Source organism: Phoenix dactylifera, chromosome 3 (genome assembly GCF_009389715.1).
Source record: "Phoenix dactylifera cultivar Barhee BC4 chromosome 3, palm_55x_up_171113_PBpolish2nd_filt_p, whole genome shotgun sequence".
Classification (NCBI taxonomy): Eukaryota; Viridiplantae; Streptophyta; class Magnoliopsida; order Arecales; family Arecaceae; genus Phoenix; species Phoenix dactylifera.
The window spans coordinates 4,170,295-4,188,602 of NC_052394.1; the positions used below are offsets into that span (position 1 = coordinate 4,170,295).

General features: G+C 39.4%; 4 protein-coding genes across 5 annotated transcripts; 2 read left to right on the forward strand and 2 right to left on the reverse strand.

Moving 5' to 3' along the window:
- Nucleotides 1-3,520: 3,520 nt before the first annotated feature.
- On the reverse strand, nucleotides 3,521-4,255 carry LOC120110071 (auxin-responsive protein SAUR32-like). The gene has a single exon (XM_039124017.1). The coding sequence runs from the start codon at nucleotides 3,925-3,927 to the stop codon at nucleotides 3,610-3,612; it is 318 nt and encodes a 105-aa protein (XP_038979945.1). The 5' UTR covers nucleotides 3,928-4,255; the 3' UTR covers nucleotides 3,521-3,609.
- Nucleotides 4,256-8,820: 4,565 nt separating this feature from the next.
- On the forward strand, nucleotides 8,821-10,939 carry LOC103717501 (macrophage migration inhibitory factor homolog). Of its 2 annotated transcripts, XM_008805925.3 has the most exons (4): nucleotides 8,821-9,060; nucleotides 10,171-10,371; nucleotides 10,458-10,516; nucleotides 10,656-10,939. In XM_008805925.3, exons 1-3 carry the CDS (start codon nucleotides 8,950-8,952, stop codon nucleotides 10,509-10,511), a joined length of 366 nt encoding a protein of 121 aa, XP_008804147.1. In that variant the 5' UTR covers nucleotides 8,821-8,949; the 3' UTR covers nucleotides 10,512-10,516; nucleotides 10,656-10,939. The 2 variants fall into 2 exon arrangements, with proteins under 2 accessions (XP_008804147.1, XP_008804148.1); XM_008805926.3 differs by lacking the exon at nucleotides 10,458-10,516 and having other exon boundaries at nucleotides 8,822-9,060.
- Nucleotides 10,940-11,906: 967 nt separating this feature from the next.
- LOC103717503 lies at nucleotides 11,907-16,053 on the reverse strand. The gene is made up of 2 exons (XM_008805928.4): nucleotides 12,957-16,053; nucleotides 11,907-12,692 (listed from the first exon to the last, which is right to left on the reverse strand). The coding sequence occupies exons 1-2, from the start codon at nucleotides 13,805-13,807 to the stop codon at nucleotides 12,044-12,046; spliced, it is 1,500 nt and encodes a 499-aa protein (XP_008804150.1). The 5' UTR covers nucleotides 13,808-16,053; the 3' UTR covers nucleotides 11,907-12,043.
- Nucleotides 16,054-16,183: 130 nt separating this feature from the next.
- LOC103717504 (PRA1 family protein B3) lies at nucleotides 16,184-17,238 on the forward strand. The gene has a single exon (XM_008805929.4). It carries the CDS (start codon nucleotides 16,287-16,289, stop codon nucleotides 16,944-16,946), a length of 660 nt encoding a protein of 219 aa, XP_008804151.2. The 5' UTR covers nucleotides 16,184-16,286; the 3' UTR covers nucleotides 16,947-17,238.
- The last annotated feature ends 1,070 nt before the right edge of the window (nucleotides 17,239-18,308 follow it).

The window sequence follows — 18,308 nt, forward strand, 5'->3', positions numbered from 1 at the left end:
CTCCTATGCGAGGAGGGTACCTGGTGCAGATAGGATATGTCTCGAGGGGGATTCCACTACGGTGATCGATTGGATACGGAGAGCTGATCGATACGGGGATGGTCACCCACTGATTTGTGAGACTAGTGGACTGGTCAAGGGTTTAGCTTCTTTTCAGATAGTGCACATATATCGGAAGACGAACAGAACTGCAGACTGGATCGATCGCCTTCTACGTGGCTCGGCACGCTGAAGAGATCTTTTGGACTAGTGTCACCGAGACTCCCTCTCCCCTTATCATTTTGTCGCTTTTAATTTGGCGGATTGTACTCATGTAAAAGCCATATGAATGTCGTTTTTTATAAAAAAAAAAAATAATAATAATAATAAGCCAAAGCATTTCAGTAAAAATACTATGTAAGGGTTCAGACGTCCCACCAAAAAAAAACAAAAAGGCATTCACCTCCTCATACGAAAGTGCGGCTTGCATTAGGATTGGGAACTATGATTGCTGCAGAGATTGGCTCGATGTGAACAGTGGACATAGTAGAGATTATGAGAATGCGAAAAGTGTGTATGGTCTCCAAAGTTGGATAAAAGGCTGGACAGTAAAACGAGAGGATGGATGATGGATCCCCCTTCCCCAACCCAAAAAAAAAAAAAAAGTAAAAAAGAAAAATAGACTTCACATTATTATTGAAATATGGGGACTTTGAGGTGATACCAACGCTTAATAAATCATCCTGCCTTTCTTATACGGTTGGTATTATTCTGTTTCTTTTCTTTTCCCGGTTGCAATAATTGCATGTTTCCAAATTACTCTCCTTTGCACCCTCTTTTTGTATTCATATTCATTAATATATTACATAATTTTTTACAATACATGCACAATTGTCAATTTTGAAGAACGGCATTAGCCTTTTTCATATTTGTGTAATCATTAAGCAATTAGTTGACAATCATGACTTTATTGCAGATTTGCAGTGATGACAGCTTGATAGGTTGCAACATAGTAAAATAGTTGTTCTAATGAAAATGGTAGTATAAATATGTAAGATTTATGTTCAATAGAAAAATATTATGTACTTACAAGTTGGACGAAAGTTGAGTTTTGTTAGATTAATCAAATTTAAATAAAAAATTTTAAGCATTCGTTTCTCATTATAGATACCTACAATTTCATGTAATAACTATCAAGTTTGAAAGTTCCACCGCTTAACCTTAGGTTCAATTAATTTCGGCATGTCTTGGATACAATCCATGGGCCTTATGTATTTCATTGGGGTGAAATGTGTCGTGGACTAATAGTTCAAAAGCATAAGTAGCTAGGGGGAAGACCTATCCAGGCTAATAACCATGTGGAAGTCCTTTTATTAGTTGATATGGGACTATGACCATCTCTCCCACTCAACCTCACGATGCCTCTATCACGATTGGCTCCTACTCCAAGGAGAAGGGGTCCGCTTATGGCGTGCAGGTTTTACTCTATCCATCGCATCCTTCTTGATCCTAGTATCTCCCAATTAGGGGCCTTCATAACTAATAAGAGTTGTGATGCATATAAAGCCCGGCTCTGATGTTGCTTATCATAGATTTATTTCTTTAAGTATCTGTGCAACACTTAGAAGCTTTGCTTGCCTGCAACCACCTCTAAGTCAACATATCACTTGGCCCCTTCAAGCTAGAACTTTTAAAAGAAAAAGAGCACGTAGGAGAAAAAGAGAGAGTTTGGAAGAATGGAGAGTACTGTTCTATTAGAGAATTATTAGAACTTCTTGCCTGGCCGTTTGGCTAATAAGATACATTCTCACTCCATAAAATTCTAGAAAAACATCTACTTACTTTTCAAATATATAGTCTCCTAAAAATTTAGTTCATCTCTGGCTCTTTAGGGTCCTTTTAAGAAGGAAAATATGCATCAAGTATTCGATGGAATTGCATGAAATGCTCGGTCCGCGACAAATGTGGTGTAATTAATGCAACTTAAGCCAAACCTAAAGTCTCACCCTTTTGACCAGTCCATTGACAAATGTGGTGTAATGCAGCTTAAGTCAAACCTGAAGTCTCACCCTTTTAACCAGTCCATTGACATCCTAGTCATCATTTTGTATCAATATCACTCTCATTGATATGATATATAAAAGAGCAATGATATTGTGAATCAAAAAGACCCAGGTCTCATTACCTTGTTCAATAGATCTATATAAATTGATATATAGCAAGAAATTTACTAATATATTATTGACAGGGTTGGAAATGGATTGAGTCTAGTCAGATTTCTATATAGCCTAGACCCAACTTGGAGAGCTCGAGCTAGGTTCATATCAGGCTCAAACTGAGCTCGTTCCTGGCATGGTGCAAGGAGAGATATGGAGATGGCAAGATCTCAATGGCGGCAGTGGAGCCTGAGCATGGAGCCCAAGCACCATAGAGGTTGAGAGAGATACAAGGGAAGGAGGATCTCGACAAGAAGCATTGGAAGCAAGTTGAGAAATTTTTCATTGAGCAAGGGAAACAGGGAAAAAAAAAGAGGAGAAGAAAAAACTAAGATACGATCTTTCTGTCCCAATCCTGGTCGCAACAAATTCTGGAGCTCACCAACTTCACTTTGAACATCAACACCTCCACCTCCAACTAAGGTACAACAACCACTCATTCCTCCTCTCTCTCTCTCTCTCTTCTCTCTCCATTCCTAATAAGTAGCCTTCAAATTGGAGGTTTTTGAAGGCATGGATTGCCTAGATCTAGCATTTGAGGAATAAAGGTAGCGTGTTTGGGGATTGTTCCGTGTCTCCATGGGTTTGTAGGGGAGGAGGAGGTGAATAAGGGGATGATGATAGCTTACAACTACCATAGTTGTTGGCTAACTCAAAGACACAGGCATATTGGATGTTTGTGGGTGAATTGGATGGTGTTTCGGATGTTATTTTGACCATCTAACTAATAATTTTGTCTATATTTATTCTATTTATAATTTTATTTAATTTGATATGATACTTACGAACTTTTAAGAGAAATAAAAAAATTATATTAGTATGGTATTAAATTTGGCTTATGTCCATATCTATATCTATTTAAAATAAATATAGATTTCAAAATTTGAATTCTTGCACTTGACAAATATCAATCTCTACATATTGGCCAAATAAAAAAATATGGATATAGATATATTAATTTTCTATTAGATGTTTTTCTAAAAACCTAAATCTTTTCAAGCCTAACTGAAATCTGATGGCCCAGTTCCAACAATATTTTCAATCTTTTTATTTCCTTAAACTAACTTTCTAATCAATAAATTTCAGAATAACTACGGAAAATGTTGCTAACTGGGATATTTACCATGGGGGCAAGATTTTTAATTAGATCTTAAATTTAACCGATCAATGAATTTCACAACAACAAAAAAAAAAGAAGAGTCTGTTCATCAGAAAAGTAGGAAGAAAAAAAAAAGAAAGAGAAAATAAAACGAAGCACGCAGTTTCAATCTCAACTGTCCATTATTCATAATATATTGCTCACCAACTATTCGCAACATAGCAATCAGAACACCTTTCAATTTCCAGAAAAAAAAAGAAGAAAAAAAGAAGAAAAAAAAAAACAATAACTAAGCTCTTGTTCTATGTTTTGCCGTCAAGCCCTAAAACAACCGGCGAAGTAGGCCAAGCCGCGGTGTTGGCGGTGCTGGGCTCGTCGACCGGCACTGCTGTCGCGGTCGATGATGCCCTGGACGTAGCGGAAGCGGTCGACACGGCATGGGATGGTGACGGCCCCCGGGTGGTCGAACCCATACTCCCTCTCCGCCTCGTTGAGAAGCCCCACGAAGAGCGGATGCTTCAAGTACTCCACCGGCACCATGAATCGCTGCTGCTCTTCCTCCCCTTCTATCCCCACCTTTACTCCCACGAACCCTTTGGGCGGCTTCCTCGAAGCCCCCTTCTCGCTTCCCATGTGGACGCGGAAGCTAAACAGCCGGTTTTGATGGTGGTGGTGATCCTTGCCTTCAGTCCTTATCCCCAAGGAAGGTAACAAACAGCACGATAAGAAGAAAACTAGAAGAAAGGGATCAGAGAGAGACTAACTTATGGACTAAAGCGAGAAGGGCCACGGATCGGAACTCGATATTGCGAGGCAGAAAAGGGTGAAAGAGGACTCGCAAAGAGATGTTGGGACGTTCGACATGATGGAAATTTTAACAAGCGTATTAGAGGCGATGCAAGATGATATATATAGGGAGAGAGTTGTAGGCCTTTGGAGGAAAGAAACGGAATTATAGAGATATACTCGTATTAGCTTGGTTTATTCTCTCTGTATCGCGTCACCCGGAAGTCTCCCGAAAAAGAAGGATTCACCTTCCTCTCGCGAATCCTACGCGTGATTTGAGATATGTGCAGTCGTGATCCAACGGTTGATGTTCTGAAAGAAGTTGTGATACAACCCGAAGTCCGCTCGGAAGCTACGGGTTGCGGCCCTGCGAATCCGCTATATTGGTTGAATTCACAACCATGGTGGAGTCGGAATTTGAGTAGGATTCCTCCGGCGACGCCGCCAGGCGTTAAGGAAGGTAAACGATTACAACGCGGAACAGCTTATTCACCAACGAGAGCCTGACGCGTAAGTGCTAAGATGCGGGTCCCACGTTAAATTAGAGCTTCCTTTCACTGGAAGGATGTGTGACGACCGAATTGTGTAGATTTTCTCTACGTAGCCGCCTCCATGTCCCCGTCCGTTTAGAAAATCAAGCAGAGCATTACGTTGATTCGATTTCCAAAAGATTCCAACAGCATAACCTCAGGTGCTCGAACCAATATCTACGAGAGATTCGTGTATTAGGAAGAGTCGCAGCCGGAAGGATCTTGGATCATAAATAATAAAATTTGAAAATTTTTGAATGTTCCGAGATCTTCTCGGGATTATTAAAATCAAAAAATTGAATCTTGGCTGTTATACAATTATTTTTTATTTTAAGCTATTAATTTATATAAATTATTTAAGATTTCAGATAAGGCACTACAAAATTTCAAATTCATATATTCATGGTCTACCGGAGAAGATGTGACGCAGTTGCATTTTTTGCTCGCAGAAAGTCATCCACTTGTGGGTATCAAAGCAAGCAATAGATGATCCATGATGGATAATCCTTTTTTTGCGCGTAGGATATATCTAAGATCCAAAAAAGAAAGATTTTTAAGATTGATGATATTGCTTATACTTTTCATATGCATGATATTAACATACATGTGTATTTGATAATAATCTCTTTAATCTATTCCATAGTGCTTGCTGATGAGCATTTTCTACCTTAATACTCTATTGGCTAATTTCTTGAGATACATGGTTTATATTGATTGAGATCACAAAGAACAATATCTGTACTATATATATATTATTGGATAAGAAAGAAATATGCTATTTAGATTCTATAGAATATGATTAGCATTTCTCTTCATGAACATTTGTAAAAATATATAATTAGGAAATTGTATATAATCCATGTGCAACTCTGTGTATTCTTGAGACTTTCTTAGATATTCCTAACTATTTTAACTCTATTTTGTTAAAAAAAAGTAATCTGTATCCATCTCTATGCATATTCCCAACTTGTTAAACTTTTTTTTAAAAAAATAAAAATTAAACAAAAACATTAACAAAAACAACATCCACATATTTTATTTCTCTTATCCATTAATTCTTAGAGCTTTTTATATTTTTCAAAATATAGTGCCTAGTTGCTAGAGTCAAGTTATATTAATCTTGTTGTTTTTTTTTTTAAAGATGTATTGCACCTGTCTGGTTGCTAATCTCAAATTATACTGCCTAATATTGATTAAAAACTAGTATTTTGATGGAGATGAGTCTGCCGAGCTCAAGCCCAAGGCATTGATTAAAAATCTGGGTTTTTCTTTTTTGCCGCACGTCAACAAGGCATTGATGCTTTATATTATGGCCTTGGGGCTCTTAGGAGTGCTTTTTGCTTCTTTTATTTTTGTTTCAAATTTTGATCCCCTGGCTTTGGACCGCCGGATTCACTCTCTCATGCTTTCCGGCTCCCTCCCCTGGTGTTCTTTCTCTCTAACTGATCTTGCCTAACCTGGTAGAAGTTTCCAAGACGAGCCCTTAATCTTAATTTCAACTAATATAAAAAGCACCAATAATTTCTATCCACAAGCCCTTATAATCCTTGGATTTAGCTTAGATCATCACAAGCATTCAAATTAAAACCCCAAATTTTTCTTATAGAGATATGCTCACTTGACTTTTTTTTCGACAGGAAAGATGGGAAGGACCCAACAATTTATTTCATGTTCTTGCTTGAATTTTTCGTTTCCAACTCAAATTACAGTCCAGAAAAATTTCCAACAGCAGATGGACTCTGGATTAGATCTCTCCCACTCGTATCGCAATCCTCCAACCTCCCGACCCAAATGTTTCTTTGTATGTCTATGAAATATGATGAGTTCTCGGAGGACTTGGAGAGTAGTCCAATCACCTTTCCAAGGCCATATTTCGGAGTTTGAAAGAGAAAAAGGGAATAAGTGGCTTTCATTCTAGCCGTTTGGTTAAGAAAAATTTTACTTCTATTTTAATTTTAGAAATAATAAGAATTATATCCCAATTTTTAATGACCAAATCTCGACTCTCTTCTGATATTCAAATCTTATCACGATTGAGAATATATGGCCATGCTAATTTTTACACCGAATCTGATTTCGATCGTGAACTAGATGCATCATATGAGTCAACCACACCCCAACAAAGTTGGAAAAAGAAAAGCATTAAAAAGACGGTAATTATTTTTGAAAATGTTCTGCTAGAATCCAATCATTTCATTTAAATTGACCCAAACAACGCCATGAAGTTACTTCTGCGACTTTGTGCCTAGAGGAACCGGATTCCCTTGACGTAGCATCTGAGGCCAGCTCCCATGTCGCCATCCTTGGAGCCACTCGCGGGCCAGATTTCTCTAGATCTGAGCCATAGATCGGTCGACCTTATCCCGTGTCATGTCATCAATGGCTCTGATCAGAGGACCACGGGTAGCAACCGATAGACGAAATGCATCGCAGACGAGTGCATTAGTGCATCGATTAGACTGCGAATTGGCTTCTATCGTTGCCTTCGGTTTGGCGAATTTTGCCTCCCTTGGGTCGCACCAGATCGCTTTCGCCCCGCTAACTACCAACCAGGATTCGGGATGAATGCTTCAAAGACACATATTTTTATAATATTGTCTGCTTATCTGTTACGATATCATTTTCCTAGTTATTTTTTTTCTTCTTACTTTCAGTTTGAGTAAACATCGCTCATACATCTCCTTGTGTAAGCCAGATTGTGACCATCACGTGCCTTTATTTTCTTCCAAAATAGTCTTGGCTGAGAGGATCGTGTTCTCATCGGTTGACCTTTTTCTGCAGGTGTAGACTTTAGAATATGCAAAGGCAAAGTTTCATTATGAGTGGGTCGTGTTTCCCTCTCATATCAGCATCGGTACAACTTAAAATCAGCTGTTGGGTCAAATTGGGCTACCAGAAAACCCAACACACTCTTTTTTCTTAGGCTCGTTTGGCTCGCAAAAAAAAAAAGAAGGGAAGAAAGTGTGGTTAACTTAAAAGTAATGAGATGCTTCTCGATTAGTTGGAGTTTTCAAATGAGAGAGACGAAAAAATTGTATTCCTATAAGAATATGATTCCCACATTTTATGAAAAAGTCTTTTTTATAAGAAACATGGAAAAGTTACTTTCCCATGAGTTGAGAATCACTCCATTTTTGTTTTCTTCCAAAAAAGCTCTTCAGCATGAAAGAGGCATTAAAGACCTAATTTTTATTAAGGGTATAACAGAAATTACACATAACTTATCCAGAAAAGTGAATAATCAACCAAACATGCCAAAAGTACTTTTTCAGGCATCCTCTTCCTAGAAATCTGTTTTTCAGGAATCATTTTTCTAGGCAAAAAAATGTTTCCCGCGAACCAAATGAGCCCTTATTGTATCCTTGTCATCCGGGGAGTACACATAACGGAGAGCCCTCAATCAAGCTAGCCTAGTGACCATGTATACATTAAGTTCATCTTTTTTTATGATAATTTCTCATTTAGATAGTATATATCATTATTTTGTCAATGTTATGCACAAAACCATATGCTTGGATTTTCAAAAGGGTTCATTCTATAAATTTCTTCTTTAATTGAATACTAATAAGTCGATTAAATGTTGCTCATATATATTTTTTACAGGATATTTAAATTTAAAATATCTTTAAAGCAAACTTCATTTTTCCGTATGTTCATTTGTGCGCACATCTCTATCTAGTTTTGCGAACATCCTGTGTTTTATGACCAATCTCTTGCATGTCAGTCCCCTCGTAGGCAAAATCTTCAGAAGAAGCAGTCAAAATGAATGAAAAGGAGAGTGGGCAAAGAGTTAGAAGAATGCTCCCGTTATGAAACAAGAAGAGTATAATCCTGCTTCTGTTACAGAAAGATTTCTACCATGGAGAGTTAGGTTAAAAATATGAATCTCTTATTTTTATATAGATTTAAGCACAGAGCTAAAAAATTTTCTGCCTACCATAAATTAAACGATACAAAATAGCTATCAAGAGTGTATGCAAAATTAAATTATACAAAATATTACTGAAATATTTGCAAGAGTTCTAGAAGACTCGTAAAGCTTTTCAAGTTTCATAAGTTTTTTTACTAAAATAAATAATTTATGTAGTTCTGATACAAATACATCAAATAAAACCAGAATACAATGACTTTTATAGACTCGCCACGCCACACCATCTCTCTAACCTTCCTTAGAAAGGCACGTGTATAGCACGTGCAGTATACTAGTTTCTTATAAGCGCGGCTAGGTCCAGGCTGTCGAGGGTGCAGGCTAACCAGAAAAGCGGCTGGGTTTCGAAGAATATCGCGGTGGGGACTCGAGAAGAAGCGACGAAGAAGAGAGTGGAGAGGAGAATCGGAGATGCCGTGCCTCAATCTCTCCACGAACGTGAGCTTGGATGGGGTCGACACCTCGGCCATCCTCTCCGAGGCCACCAAGACTCTGGCCAAGCTCATCGGCAAGCCCGAAGCCGTCGGTGCCCCTCCTCTAAACCCCTCCCTCCGCTCTCATCTCCTCCTAATATCATATCTTTTCCTTCCCATATCTCCGGATTCTTTTGTGCTTTTTCCTTGTCTTGATGCATTTGAGCTGCTTTGATGTGAAAGACGATATCTTGCTTGAGATTGGAAACGAATTTTTCCTATTCTCTCGTCTTATCCTGTCAATGAGTCCTTCAGTATACGTCTTGGTCTAATTCTTGTTTGGTGTCTTTTTTTCACCATTTAGAAGTCACATGGTTTCGATTAATATAAGAATGATCCGGTTTCTCTATGAAATGGAACCACTGCATCGGGTTCTTATCTGCGTTGGGTTACTGCCCTATTTCTGTGCGGTGAAGACAGAGGTCTTGTTTCTTCAGAAAGTGATCCTTTTATTCGTGCTAGTTGATTCGGTTTGGTTAATGTGCTTCCCTTTTGCTATTCAGTGTTTTTAATGCATTCTCCGATAGATTTATGTGCGTACTGGAGAATATTATATATGATCGAAGAAGTTCAATTTATTATCTGGGGAGGTTTATCTTCACTTCTCTTATGCAACCTAACTGGTTGTTACCAGTTAGGAGTATAGCTTTGGTAACTTATAATGGCAGGTCAAGGAAGCATGGATTGACACCAAAAGGAAAGGTATTTTCTATAAAGCTATACCACGGTACTTCAGAAATATCACTCAAAAAAAGTCAGGGAACACTTTGCTTCACTCAATGACACCCTTCACGATGCCAATTTAAAGGGACAAGCTGTTTGACTTTTGGAGTGGCCTCTATAAGTTAATTGAGCATTTTCATCTTTTATATGTTGAGTTAAATACTAATCTGACGCCCCATGGAAACTTGATTCCTTATTTAAATACTAATTTCCTTTTCTTTTTTCATAAAAATTTGAAATATTGTTGCTTCAAACTAATTTGCTCCATTTTTTCCCATCCTAAATTCTTTTATTGCATGTGGTTGCCTTGATTTGACATATTTTAGGTTAAGATTTAGTTGAGTTTTGAATTTAAGTTGCCTGAAGAAACTAGTTCTTTTGGACACCATAGTTACATATTCTGAGTGTTTTACTTTTATGTTCCCTCTGTTGACAGTACGTAATGATAGTGCTCAAAGGGTCAGTACCGATGTCATTTGGAGGGACTGAACAGCCAGCTGCATATGGTGAATTGGTTTCCATTGGAGGCCTGAATCCCGATGTAAACAAGAAACTGAGTGGTGCTATAGCTTCAATTTTGGAAACTAAGTTGTCCGTTCCCAAGTCACGATTCTTTCTCAAGTTTTATGACACAAAGGCAAGCCATCCGAACTTCTCTAGCTGACCCTAAAATGGGTCATTACTGGTTAATTGTTTTTCTCATTGCAGTTTCCTGTCTTTTAGGTCCACCAAACTCAAGAATATGCACAATGTTTGCATGCTTTGCATCAGCAATAAATCATGTAAATAACCACTCACTGTTTAGATATTCCTAGTATTGTGACCCATGTTTATCACCATTAGTTCTAGTTTTGAGGATTTTTTTTTTCCTTACTTACCTAAAACATAGGTATTCATGGATTTACTTTTTCTGCTTTGCAGGGCTCAAACTTTGGGTGGAATGGTTCTACTTTCTAGGTTCAGTGCTTGCCTGGTCTGTTGCATGACATGTTGGAACATATGCAATAAGCAAAATGACTATTATTAACTTGAGATTTTATTTGGTTTGGTCTAACTGTGGTATTTTGTTTTGAGCTTATCTACATAACCATATCATGGCGAAACATTAAGCTGATAGTATAATGATCATCTTTGTCTGAACCAATGGTGTTGACAAGTACTAGATTCTGCAAGATTTCTATTTCAATTGATTGTGTCTTTGATTATGATAAAGTATCATATTTTGATGATTTGATTTCATTACTCACACCTCAGGTAGTTGAATCCTATGAAAAATGTCTAGTTGCAGGGCAATTTTTTAACTTATGGTCATAGTGTTGCTTTATTTTATTAGTCACTGTTAATATTGAAAACCCTCCAGAAAATGACCAGGTCATAGCGCGAGTCGAAAAAACAGGGGGACTGCATTTTATGCATTGGTCAACTTGAATGTTGTGTCATGATGCTGGCTCCATGTAATCTGTATACGTCTTGTTGTTGCTAAAGAATATCACTAGCTATAGCAAGAGGCATGAGTGGTCAAAACATTTACATAAACTCTCTAGCTAGAATTTTTGTTTTAAAATGTTTCTATTAGCAGCCTCACAGTGGTTTAGTTGAGTATTTTTCTGATGGTTCTTGTGCTCACATTACGAAAAGCTTGTAAGAAATGGTTAATTGTTCCCCAATACTTGTTCATGCATTTTTGTTGACTAGAGCATGATGTGTGTGATGCATGCAACGTGCAGTTGTGGAAGGAGGGAGCTTCATGAACAACCATTAGAAAAATTTGAATTAAGTAGTAGAATAAACTCTGTTTCCAATCTCATAGTAGCACAACCCATCCAATTCTGTGTCCTTTTGTGCCCACTTTCTTATCTGGACGGTTGTCACCAGTTCTATAGATGTTATATGATCTAGGAGAACAAAAGAATAAGCTTCCTGGCTGGAGAAACAGATGCGTTTGTAATACAGAAATAAGGGCTGTCTCTTTGACAGTGCATTCTTCTTTAAATGTTTAGCAGAATATGATTCGCCTGTTTACTCTAGCTTATAGAATGAGGCAACTCCTCTCACCTATCTTTAGGCTAAAATATTTAGGACTGATGTATGTTAGTGCTAGTGGAGCAATAGGATCACCCATCACCATTACATATTTGGGAATTTGTTTATCCTAGCATGGATAATTAGGTGTTTAACAAGTATAATGGTGATGCGTAATTTCATAGTTCATGCATTACAACCATACAGATCATTGTCTAAGCACAAATATACATGATAGCAACACACTCTTGCTGTTTAGACACAGATGAGTGTCATGGATCGTGATCCTATGCTACTTTTGGAAGGGGAAGATAGAGCATTTCTCTGAACTCCAACCTCCTTGTTTCGCTGTAGAAGGTTCTTTGTCTGTTGGGCCAGTAGGTTAACCAAATCCAGCCTTTGATTTCCCACTCCATTTTCTTCCCTAAGGCTCCTCCACACACCTTCCACCACACACTCTCTCCATACTCATCTCCTGCAAAGATTACTCCTCCTCGTTTTGTAAAGGGCCTGTAGGCACTAGAGTAGCGGTCTCTAAACCATGTCCTTGGTTGAAGTAATGACAATTTTGAAGGCTTGGAAGAGAAAACCTCTCTGCCGTGCACCCCATCGCGAAGAAACCAATTCAAAATTGCACTACCACCATGTGCTGATTGTTCAAATTTCCATGGTTTCATGCTCATAGTGACAGTTTCTGTGGCTGAAACTTTGAAACCCAAATAAGAATTTGGGGGATCAAATGAGCCTTCAAGGGTCTTCTCGAGGCCAACTTCATGAATTGGATTGTCAGAAGATTTGCTTACTGAAACTGACATCACATCAGACTGCAGGGTTGGTGTGAGTCGCAAAGATATACGAGATGGAAAGTGTTTCTCCTCAGTCCCATAGCCTCGTTCAGCCATTAGAGTTTCAGATACCAGTGGGTTCACATCGCATCTGGCAGAAGTGAAATGAGTAAGGGTGCATCTAATTGGATTATCACTTATTAGATAACTAAATTCTACAGAGACGTGCAGTTCAGCTGGATACGATGCATGCCTGACATTATAGTATAGATACGGACTATTAGGGTGCTCAGGATAGATTCTCAGGATTGTCCTATTGTTTACTATCTGCAACTGGGTTATTTAGAGCTAGATGATGCACGCCAGTTCATTCATAGATACATGTAGGATTTGAATTGATAAGTAGTGCACTAACCTTACGTTGTCCACATTCACCACCACATCAATCCAGTTTTCCCGTATGATGACCTTGTAAGCGAGTTGGATCACCCCTTCAAGCTGTTGGTACTTCAAAGAAAAGAGCAGACGTTCATCCTGAGTTGCAGCAGTAGGATTTTCAATGCTCATGGCAATGATTGGGCAATATAACTGCACTTTCCATAGCCCACTAGCGGAGAAAGCATATGAAAACAGAGGTGAAGGTGTTTTGAATGAGTGATTGAAAGGTTGAAACTCTTGAATCCAGTTTGTTATGGCAAGGTTTAAGGATCTCATCCACTGCTCTTCGAGGTTGGATCCGAGGACCCGCACGAGAAGCTTTGATGCTTCTCTGCACCTTGAGGAGGTTAATTGAATCCGCAAAGTGTCCAGGCATCCCTGGCGAAGGTTGTTAGGGGCTTCATAGATGCAGATGAGGAAAGCAAGTGTGAGGAATGCTAGATTGAACACATCTCTGAAATCTTCTGTGGTTTCTACTGCAGGGAATCTGAATGAAGTTTTCTTAACGGGACCATACATAAGAACGCCATTGATGATATCAAAGAAGAGATGGAGGACATCTTCTTCTTCTATAGAAGGCTGAGTTTTGTTTTTCAGGTGAATAGGACTGGATGTCCAGAGGGGGATCGGCATATTAAAATCTGCATAGATAGAGAAGGAGACATATGGGTTTTGGCTTTGGGAGCTTCTGGTGACTGAGAGATTCATAGAGGGATGTGTTGATCCTATGGTACAGATGCAAAGAGACATGACATTTGTGTTCCATTGGGTGATTGCGGGAAGGTTACTGATCCATCCCCATACATCAGGAACAAAACTAGAAGCCATGGAAATGAGTTTGTAGTCTTAGAAATCCCTCCGTCTGATACATCCAAAACTTAGGCAAGGGATTATATAGCTGCAAACTAGATATCCACTGAGACAAAGAAGTCAAAAGGTAACTCAACACTGATTCCACCACGTGAGAGTTTGCTATCGTGATAAAGTAGATTCTTGATGTGCGAGAGGGGAACTAAATATTTAGTGCAGTATTAACTTTTTCTTCTTTTCTTCTCTTCGGAATGTATAACAGAGAAGTGGTATTTTGAATGACGACGACTATCTGTTTCTAATACCATCTTCTCTGGCTTCAAATTCCCTTTGACAAAATCATCAAACTTATTCATGTGTCTCGGATATTGCATATGGGAAAACTTAAAAGTATTCTCTAATACTGATAGTTTAAATCTATCCATGATGTTATCCTATAAGTTAGGCAAAAGAGATAACTTTGTACTTTAATTGGTGGATGAGGAACAATGTGCTGTTCCATACATGCTCAGAAATATTCGATTTAGATAGGAAAGTGAATTTGGTCCATACCCATTGCACAATGGCTTCCCTTTTCATGGAATCGATTCTGTTCCACTCTTTGTGAGCACAGCACATGTATCTTCCTCATTAAGCTTGAACAAGCTTTTTCTTTGAAGTGAGCCTAACTTATGCATTATTAGACAAGTTAGGATTATATTCTTGACTTTTAGTACTTCTCTTGTTGATTTTGAGTCTTAACAGATTTATGAACCAAGGCTTGAAAAGGGACTCATTTATTGATGTGGATTACCATTCTGAGCAGCAGCTTTTCTTGTTATCTTGTAAGTACCCTTTCTGAGGGAGCAACCGTTTGCTTTACTGATAAGAGCTCATTAAGGTCATGCTGGAGAAAGTGCAAAAATCCACCAAATGGACAAAGTTGGGGGATTTAGAGTATCTGTGTTTTTCTGCTCTCAATCAAGGTCTTGTACCGGATAGGTCCAACCCCATATATTCTCTCTCAAATATTTCTCGTACTAGTATTTGTGAAGTACGTCCATAAAGAGATTTTTTTTTTTTTGCAGTTTCCTGTAGTTTTGATTCGATTAACAAGTTCTTCAGCTGGTTTTGCGCAATATGATTAAAATGAATTGATATCATTTACTGCTTTCTTGGTCTTTCTCAATAGAAGCTTGGAATCCAGCAGTTTCCATCCTCTCCCTCTTTATTTCGGGTGAGCGGCTGAAGGTCTGGATGGTGGATGTAACTGCAGCCCCTCTACCGCTGCCATAGCTGGCCCGTGAATTTTTTGACAAAAAGCTCGCCAGATACCAGTGATGACATCAGCCCAGAGTGATTGAAAACGCTTTGATCTATGGTGGTCTTATGCTGTATCGCAATCAGATTATGGGGCATACCAGAACATCACATGACTGCAAGATTAAAATCGAAATTATAGTCATGAATGTGAAAACTAGAACAACTTGCAATAGATGAACACAGAATAGGAAATATCATGAAAAACTATGAACCGGACAAATTGACACAAATTCGAGCTTGATTCAAACTATTCAAAATCCATGAATGTGTCTGTATAATAGATTGTATTTGCTCTATGACTTGTTGAGGGATTAGCTGGGTTGGTCAAATGAATCTGCTTAAGGTTGATTTGGTTGTCTGTAACTGATATATGAACCTACTTCATGTCAGGAGGAGCCTATTTTGAGTATTTGATTGGCCTGGAGTGGAGCTACAGCAAGTTTCCGCAGCACTCCAATTTAGATAAAAATGTCTCAAGTGGCGGATAGGGCTCACGAATCCACCGTTGAATCACGCATCTCATAGATTTTAAAGCATTCTGAACTTTATCATTCACCCGCTTGCACATGTCCAAAGCAGCCGATGGGTAATCCAATGGTGGATTTGCATGAAGAAAGGTGGATCCTTTCGTGAAAGATACAATCCCCTATGCCAAAGTGGCTTCGATGTAGGGAGAGATTCGAAGCTATTTTAGTGATGCGGGAGCCAGTTTAGTTTACTTGGAACAAGCCAAATGGTGCTTATGACTTGAGTTGTACTTCGTTTCAAACCCAAAATTATGTGCCCTACTTGCACCCTCGGGTGAAGTGAAAAATAAAACAAAAGCGCCGAATGGAGATGAACTAAAGGAAAGAATGCTTCCAAAGGTCAAGGGCATGGCACTTGACGCTGGCTGTGCCGCCTCGTAACAAAAGAACAACTTGTTTGGTCTGCAAGTTACGAACTTACGATGCCTCTCATCTCCGATCCGGTTGTATTGCAGGATGCAAAACATTCTATTATTTTTCGACAGGGTGGAGCCGATTGGACTCCAATTTGTTAGAATTCGGAAACCATCAGGTCTCGTTATATTTTAACGTACAAACCACCAACTAAAGCATTAGACCAGCGAAGCCGAGCACAAGTCCAAAACCACTTCCCCTCCGTCTCCTCCTTTCTCTCTCGGAAGTCAAAACCGCAGAGACATTCTAGTCTCATGGACTCCAACGCCTCGCCGCCCATCCTCCCCCTCTCCGCCGGCCAGCCCGCCGCCTCTTCCGCCGCCGGCGCCGCCTCCACCGCCCCGATCTCAACCCCAGCCTTCCGCCGCGTCATCTCCCGCCTCTCCGACTCCACCCGCCGCTCCCTCTCCAACCGCCGTCCCTGGTCGGAGCTCATCGACCGCTCCGCCTTCTCCCGGCCGGACTCGGTCTCCGAGGCCACTTCCCGCGTCCGCAAGAATCTGTCCTACTTCCGTGTCAACTACCTCACACTCCTCGCCGCCGTCCTCGCCCTCTCCCTCCTTTCCCACCCCTTCTCCCTCCTCGTCCTCCTCTCCCTGCTCGGCGCCTGGTGCTTCCTCTACCTCTTCCGCCCCGCCGATCCCCCGCTTGTCATCCTCGGCCGCACCTTTTCTGACCGCGAGACCCTCGGCGCCCTCGTCCTCCTCACCGTCTTCGTCGTCTTTCTCACCTCCGTCGGATCTCTCCTCATCTCCGCCCTCATGGTCGGCGCTGCCATCGTGGCCGTCCACGGTGCCTTCCGCGTGCCGGAGGACCTCTTCCTTGACGACCAGGAGCCAGGCGGTGCCGGCTCAGGCTTGCTGTCCTTCCTTGGCGGAGCCGCCGTCTCCGCCGGCCCTGCTGTTGGCGTCTGATCTGGATCTGACGGTTGTCTCCGTTGCGATCGTTGAGGTTTGTAACTTAGGTTATCCCCTTCTCTTCCCCTTACCTTCTATTGATGCTTTGGTAGGTAGGAGAAGATATTCTTGGATAACTAGGGTTTAATTAATATTATAAATTAGATCGGGAGAGATTTACGACTCTGGATTCATGTAACTATTTTTGGATGATCAATGCTTACAAGTTGTTCTCTCAATGTATCAGTGGCTTTGTTTCAGATCTATGGAAGAATCTTTGCTGATTTTAATTGCATTTATTCTTTTGTTATATTTCTTATCAAGAAATTATCTTTCCTTATGCTGATTTAATGTGGTTGTTCTGTGGGAATTGAGATTAGATCTAGCTGTTTTGTGTCTCTTACTCCTCTCAGATTCATCTTTTAATACTTAGCATTTATTTTATATGAAGATCTAATGATTAATAACTGGCAATTTCAGATCTGGGAACAGTGATAGGAATTTTAATTATAGCTTCTGGGACTTGAATTCTAGATCTTGATGTATCTGGTGTACAGGCTGTTGTGTTTTGCTTAGAGATGAAAATGATTTTGGAATTTATATAATTTCCAAAATTTTCATGGTATATGCTCAAGTTTTCGAGTTACCACAGACACTTTTTCTGCTGGCTGTTTGACATGTGACCAATAGGGCCTTGTCTTTTATTATTGTGTTTGGTAATCATGATCTTTTTGTTGGCATAATTTTTTAGTGCAAGGGATTTATTTTTACCTGTGGGTTGTAAAATCAGAAGATTCTTATGAAATTCGCTTCACAAACATTGCTGTTTGTATTATAACTACTGTTGTGTTGTCACTTTTACTGTGATGCAAATGACTGAGGACATCTTAGATACCTTGATGCTCATATAGGGTTTATCAGTCATAAGACATCTAGCGAACATAGGCTTGGAAACTTATGTCAGGGAGTTGTAAAAATGATCTGTTTTGGTAGGGAAGTTCGAGTAAGTTTTTCCAGTACATTATGATGTCCTGTGATTGTCAAGGAAAAAGGATTCCAAATTATGATGCATCAGTGACTAATTATTTAGAGCTTCTTAGGTATAATTTGTTCTGCTTGTTCTGCTATTCTGTTTTGACTATATTGTAACTTATTTTGACTTTGATATGGATACATGTGGTGGAAACTGCTGCATGGATGCTTTTGTTGAAAACATGATATGCATTTTTTGTTAGTTAACTAGGGCTCTTCCTGTAAGTTTCTTACAAGAGCTGATGCTGATTGATACTCTTTAATATTGATTTTATAAAGAAGCTGTTGAGCCGATCAGTGATCTCTTATAGACTTTTTTACAAGGCTTCCATTTCCAAAAGTATAGAT

What these genes read in the sequence shown, in the direction of transcription:
- LOC120110071 (XM_039124017.1), bottom strand. Translation starts at nt 3,927, where the DNA reads ATGGGAAGCGAGAAGGGGGCTTCGAGGAAGCCGCCCAAAGGGTTCGTG.
- LOC103717501 (XM_008805925.3), top strand. Translation starts at nt 8,950, where the DNA reads ATGCCGTGCCTCAATCTCTCCACGAACGTGAGCTTGGATGGGGTCGAC. An exon ending in TCATCGGCAAGCCCGAAGCC is followed by an intron (nt 9,061 to 10,170) that starts GTCGGTGCCCCT and finishes CTCTGTTGACAG; the next exon opens with TACGTAATGATAGTGCTCAA. An exon ending in TCAAGTTTTATGACACAAAG is followed by an intron (nt 10,372 to 10,457) that starts GCAAGCCATCCG and finishes CCTGTCTTTTAG; the next exon opens with GTCCACCAAACTCAAGAATA.
- LOC103717503 (XM_008805928.4), bottom strand. Translation starts at nt 13,807, where the DNA reads ATGGCTTCTAGTTTTGTTCCTGATGTATGGGGATGGATCAGTAACCTT. An exon ending in GTGAATGTGGACAACGTAAG is followed by an intron (nt 12,693 to 12,956) that starts GTTAGTGCACTA and finishes CACTTCTGCCAG; the next exon opens with ATGCGATGTGAACCCACTGG.
- LOC103717504 (XM_008805929.4), top strand. Translation starts at nt 16,287, where the DNA reads ATGGACTCCAACGCCTCGCCGCCCATCCTCCCCCTCTCCGCCGGCCAG.